The sequence below is a fragment of the Ranitomeya imitator genome, chromosome 3 (genome assembly GCF_032444005.1).
Source record: "Ranitomeya imitator isolate aRanImi1 chromosome 3, aRanImi1.pri, whole genome shotgun sequence".
Lineage (NCBI taxonomy): Eukaryota > Metazoa > Chordata > Amphibia > Anura > Dendrobatidae > Ranitomeya > Ranitomeya imitator.
In genome coordinates this window covers 613,960,878-613,967,055 of record NC_091284.1, presented here as the reverse complement: position 1 = coordinate 613,967,055, position 6,178 = coordinate 613,960,878, and the positions used below count along the sequence as shown (strand labels likewise).

Here is a 6,178-nt window from a genome sequence, read left to right as displayed (position 1 = left end):
GACACCATAGCCTGACACTGGCCTCGTCTGCTATCCATCTTCCTCAAAAAATTGTGGACAAATAAGTTATTGAAGGTATTTTCACTTAAAATATTTTTCTGGGAGGAATTAATTACTTAAAATGCAGCCGAGATGCTATCATATTGATAAGAATAGTGTGATCCCTGTGTAATAATCACATGTAGCCACTAGGGGGAAAACTTGTACATAGAAGTCTATAGACATGTGCTCCTTCCATCTGCTCCTATGAATATTAAAAACCATCCATTTCTTACCAAACTAAAGTAATAATAATAATAATTTTATTTATATAGCGCCAACATATTCCGCAGCGCTTTACAAATTATAGAGGGATTTGTACAGACATTAGACATTACAGCATAACAAAAATCGCAGTTCAAAATAGATACCAAGAGGAGTGAGGGCCCTGCTCGTAAGTTTACAAACTATGAGGAAAAGGGGGAGACACAAGAGGTGGATGGTAACAATTGCTTTCGTTGTTCGGACCAGCCATAGTGTAAGAATCGAGTGTTTATGTAAAGCTGCATGAACCAGTTAACAGCCTAAGTATGTACCAGAACAGACACAGAGGGCTATTAACTGCATAAAGTGTATGAGAACATGATGCGAGGAACCCAATTATGTTTTTTTTTGTTTTTTTTTTAATGGGCCACACAGGGATAGTTAGGTTAATGCATTGAGGCGGTAGGCCAGTCTGAACAAATGTGTTTTTAGGGCACGCTTAAAACTGTGGGGATTGGGGATTAATCGTATTAACCTGGGTAGTGCATTCCAAAGAATTGGTGAAAGATGTGAAAAGTCTTGGAGATGGGAGTGGGAGGTTCTGATTATTGAGGATGCTAACCTCAGGTCATTAGCAGAATGGAGAGCATGGGTAGGGTGGTAGGCTGAGAGCAGGGAGGAGATGTAGGGTGGTGCTGAGCCATGGAGTGCTTTGTGAATGAGGGTAATAGTTTTGTACTGCATTCGGGAACGGATGTTTAAGCAGTGTAATGACTGGCACAGGGTAGAGGCATCGGTGTAACGGTTGGTGAGGACTATAATCCTGGCAGCAGCATTCAGGACAGATTGGAAAAAGGGAGAGTTTGGTAAAGGTACCTTCACACTGAGCAACTTTTGAACGAGAATGATAGCGATCCGTGACGTTGCAGCTTCCTGGATAGCGATCTCGTTGTGTTTGACACGCAGCAGCGATCAGGATCCTGCTGTGACATCGCTGGTCGGAGCTAGAAGGCCAGAACTTTATTTAGTCGCTGGATCACCCGCTGTCATCGCTGGATCGGCGTGTGTGACGCCGATCCAGCGATGTGTTCACTTGTAACCAGGGTAAACATCGGGTTACTAAGCGCAGGGCCGCGCTTAGTGACCCGATATTTACCCTGGTTACCATTGTAAAAGTAAAAAAAAAAAAAACCACAACATACTCACATTCCGGTGTCTGTCACGTCCCCCGCCTTCAGCTTCCCGCAATGACTGTGAGCGCCGGCCGTAAAGCACAGCGGTGACGTCACCGCTGTGCTCTGTTTTACGGCCGGCCGGCGCTGACAAAGTCAGTGTGGGAAGCTGACGGCGGGGGACGTGACAGACACCGGAATGTGAGTATGTACTGTTTTTTTTTTTTTTTACATTTACAATGGTAACCAGGGTAAACATCGGGTTACTAAGCGCGGCCCTGCGCTTAGTAACCCGATGTTTACCCTGGTTACCTGGGGACTTCGGCATCGTTGAAGACAGTTTCAACGATGCCGAAGTCTTTCCCCGGCTTGTTGGTCGCTGGAGAGAGCTGTCTGTGTGACAGCTCCCCAGCGACCACACAACGACTTACCAACGATCACGGCCAGGTCGTATCGCTGGTCGTGATCGTTGGTAAATCGTTTAGTGTAACGGTACCTTAAGAGAGAGGCCGTTTAGGAGAGATTTACAATAGTCCAAACGAGAATGAATGAGTAAAACAGTAAGAGTTTTTGCAGAGTCGAAAGTAAAAAAAGGGCAAATTCTAGAAATGTTTTTGAGATGCAGATAAGAAGAGCGAGCCAATGATCGGATGTGGCGGGTGAAGGAAAGCTCGGAATCAAGTATGACCCCAAGGCAGCGGGCATGTTGCTTGGGAGTAATGGTGGAACCACACACGGAGATGGCAATGTCAGGCAAAGATAGGTTAGTAGAGGGAGAAAACACGAGGAGTTCAGTTTTTGACAGGTTCAGTTTCAGATAGAGGGAGTACATGATGTTAGAGACAGCGGTAAGACAATCACTGGTGTTTTCTAAAAAGGCAGGCGTGAGATCAGGAGAAGAAGTGTATAATTGGGTGTCATCAGCATAGAGATGGTACTGGAACCCAAATCTACTGATTGTATACTGCCCCTATTGGACAAACTAAGAGAAGAGGAGGGGGCCTAGGACTGATCCTTGAGGAACCCCAACAGTAAGGGGAAGGTGAGAGGAGGAGGAACCAGCAAGATACAGTGAAGGATTGGTCAGAGAGATAGGAGGAGAACCAGGAGAGAACGGTGTCCTTAAGGCCGATGGAGCGGAGCATAGTGAGGAGGAGCTGATGATCCACAGTATCGAATGCTGCGGAGAGATCCAAGAGAATTAGCATGGAGTAGTGACCAATAGATTTAGCTGTTAGTAGATCATTAGAGACTTTAGTAAGGGCAGTTTCAGTAGAGTGTAAAGAGCGTAAACCAGATTGAAGAGGGTCGAGAAGAAAGTTATCTGAGAGATAGCGGGTAAGACGGGAGATTAGAGATGAAGGGGAGATTAGAGACAGGTCTATAATTAGTGGCACAGTTTAGATCGAGGGATGGTTTTTAAGTAGTGGATGAATGATGGCATGCTTAAATGAGGAGGGAAAGATACCGGAAGAGAGAGAAAGGTTGAATATTTTTGTTAAATGAGAGGTGACAGCTGGGGAAAGGGACTGTAGGAGATGTGACGGAATGGGGTCACTGGTGCAAGTGGTCGGGCGAGAAGATGCAAGGAGCCTGATTACTTCTTCTTCTGTAACTGGTTCAAAGTCAGAGAGTGAACTAGATGCTGTGGGGGAGGGAGGACAGTGCATGGTATTAAGGGGTTGGGAGATAATTTCCTGTCGGATGTGGTCATTTTTTTCTTTGAAGTAATTGGCCAGATCATCAGCGCGGAGATCTGTGGTTGGGGCCTGCACTCTTGGGTTGAATAGGGACTGGAACGTGTCAAAGAGACATTTAAGATTATTGGACAGGGAGGTGATGAGGGTGTTAAAATAGGTTTGTTTGGAGAGGTGAAGGGCAGAGTTGTATGTTTTAAGCATGAACCTATAATGGATGAAATCTTCGGGTAGATTAAATTTTCTCCACAGACTTTCGGCGGACCTGGAGCACCGCTGCAGGAAACGTGTTTGCAGCGTGTGCCATGGTTGTCTCCATCTGTGCCGAGTTGTCCTATGTATAGGAGGTGCAGTTTCATCCAGGGCACTTTGCAGGGTTTCATTGTAATGCTTCTGTGCAGAATCAGGACATGAGATGAAGGAGATGGGGCCAATGAGGACTGCAAGTTCTTCACAAGTTTCTGGGTGTTAATGGCCTGTATGTTTCTATAAGTGTGGGAAGTGGGGGTGACCTGGGTGGGATTGAAGTTCTTGATAGAGAATGAAAGAAGGTTGTGGTCAGAGAGCGGGAGAGGGGAGTTTGTGAAATCGTCGACTGAGCAAAGCCGGGAGAAGACCAAGTCGAGGGAGTTTCATGCGTTGGAGAGTTAGTATGCTGCGAGAGGCCGAAAGAGGAGGTTAGAGATAAAAGGTGAGAAGCAGATGGGGAGAGGGGAAAAGCAATGGGGATGTTGAAATCACCCATGATTAGGGTGGGTATGTCACAGCAAAGAAAGTTAGGAAGTCAGGTGGCAAAGTGATCCAGGAACTGATGAGAGGGGCCGGGATGATGATACACCACCGCCACTCGCATGGAGAAGGTGATGTAGAGTCTGACCGCATGGACCTCAAAAGAAGGGAAGACAAGTGAGGGTACTTGTCATCCCTTTGTCTGAGATGCAGTGCTGCCACTTCACTGTATATTGTTCATCATCTAACTGTAAGATTGAATTCTAACCAGAAGTAATGCAATTAGAAAGTGAGAATTCTCTTGAATCACATCTGGAACATTTAAAGTTGCAAAATACACTCAACTTTTAAAAATGCAACACCAAGAAGTTTAGAGTTACTAAATTATGGAAATCGAAGGATTGATCAATGGAACCTGTCACGTTGTACATGCAGTTGGCTCTGTGAACAGCATTGTATAATGGAAGAGAAGCGAAGCAGAATGACTTATAGGATTGCTGGAAAAGATTCAGTATTAGGCCACAGTCAGACGTTCAGTATTTGGTCAGTATTTTACCTCAGTATTTGTAAGCCAAAGCCAGGAGTGGGTGATAAATACAGAAATGGTGACGTGTTTCTATTATACTTTCTCTCTGATTGTTCTTCTCCTGATTTTAGCTTACAAATACTGAGGTAAAATTCTGACCAAATACTGAACATGCGAACATGGCCTAACTTATATTTTATCCACTGAAATCCCTGGTGTTTGTATACATGAGTCCAGTGGGTGGTCCTATGTCTACTTAGTGATTCCCAGCTATCTCTGTGTGCTCAGTCATGAAGGGAAAACTGTCAGTCACTGAGAAGAACTGAAAACGGGACTCCTAAATCACCAGGGATTTCAAAGAAGAAAATGCAAGTTTGACTGAAACATCATAATTTGCATATTATTTGTATATTGATAACAAGTTCAAACAGGTGCCATTACTACAGATAATGAGTGGAGGACAGAGGAGCCTCTTGAAGAAGTTACAGGTCTGTGAGAGCCAGAAATTTTGCATGTTTTAGGTGACCAAATACTTACAGTATTTTCCACCATAATTTGCAAAATAAATCTTCCCAAATCAGATGAGGTGATTTTCTCGATTTTTTTCTCATTTTGACTCTCAGTTGTGTTCTACCTATGATGTCAATTACAGGCCTCTCTCATCTCATAAGTGGGAGAACTTGCACAATTGTTGGCTGACTAAATACTTTTTTCCCCACTGTCACGCATTACAGGATCTGAATGTAAGGCAACATTTCCATAGGGCAAATGTAAACCTAGAAGTGGTGCTCAGTTTTGCAAACAATTGCACAGAAAGCTGGACCTGAAGAGATCAGATGATTTCTGCATCACTTTCTTTTTCAAAATGGACTGTCATTGTGAGACCATTTTCAATATAAAGGGAACCTTCTCATACAACCACACAAACTATTTTTTAAAAGTTCATAAACTAAAAAAGGAAAATGAAAATATTTTCTTTTTTACTTGAAATATCGTAATTAGTGATTGTATCAATTCCCATTACAGTTACTCCCTGTTCAGTAGAGTCTCCAATTCTCAGAGGCACAGAAAACATGGTCATCAATGTCTCACTCTGAAAATATGATACTCACTCTTGTACTGCCCGTGCTATGGAAAGAGCGGTTGATCCAGTTTCATTGACACTATCTAAGGTCACATTTGGCAGGTCGTCATCATCGCTATCAATTTTTATGTGTCTAGGAGACAATCCCCGGGGATCCACATGTGCTGAAAAAAGGAAACACACAGCAAATATAAGGTGATGATATAGCACAAGCAAACATGTAAGGTCATCGTTGAATTTGTTTTAACAAATTAATGCAATAGCAAATCAGTTACCTATATGCTTATTAACTAATTTTTAATTTTTGCACTTACTTCCCTTTTTTTTCCTTTCTCCAGCTACATAGATGAAAAAGTTATGAATGGAACCACATATTTTACCATGTAAAGTGGGAATGCAGCACTCTACTGGATTTTATTTTGGTGGAACCATGTCGCTTTTCCTGCCGTCTTTGAGCCATCAGTGATGAGGAAACCCCTATATTTCCATAGACATGGGTCGGAGTGGGGGTTTGTTTTTTGTGGGATGAGTCCATTTTTTATAGGTAGCATTTTGATGTACATACAGTAATATGTTTTGAACACTTTTAAGACTTGGTTCACATTTATCCTGTGCTCTACTCTGAGCAATGATTTATATTTTTAAAATATATAGGAAACCATGTATCGTTTGTTTCCCTTACACTTATCAAATAGTTACGACTTTGTGTTGGTATATCACATAAAAT

At 42.9% G+C, this 6,178-nt stretch overlaps 1 protein-coding gene across 2 annotated transcripts in view; it reads right to left on the bottom strand.

Annotated features, from left to right (window-relative positions):
* KLF12 (KLF transcription factor 12) overlaps positions 1-6,178 on the bottom strand; it is a 354,667-nt gene that overhangs the window by 49,938 nt on the left and 298,551 nt on the right. For both annotated transcript variants that reach the window (XM_069758133.1, XM_069758132.1), the window contains exon 4: positions 5,480-5,615. In XM_069758133.1, coding sequence (XP_069614234.1) covers positions 5,480-5,615 — 136 coding nt within the window. The remainder of the gene's footprint in view (positions 1-5,479; positions 5,616-6,178) is intronic.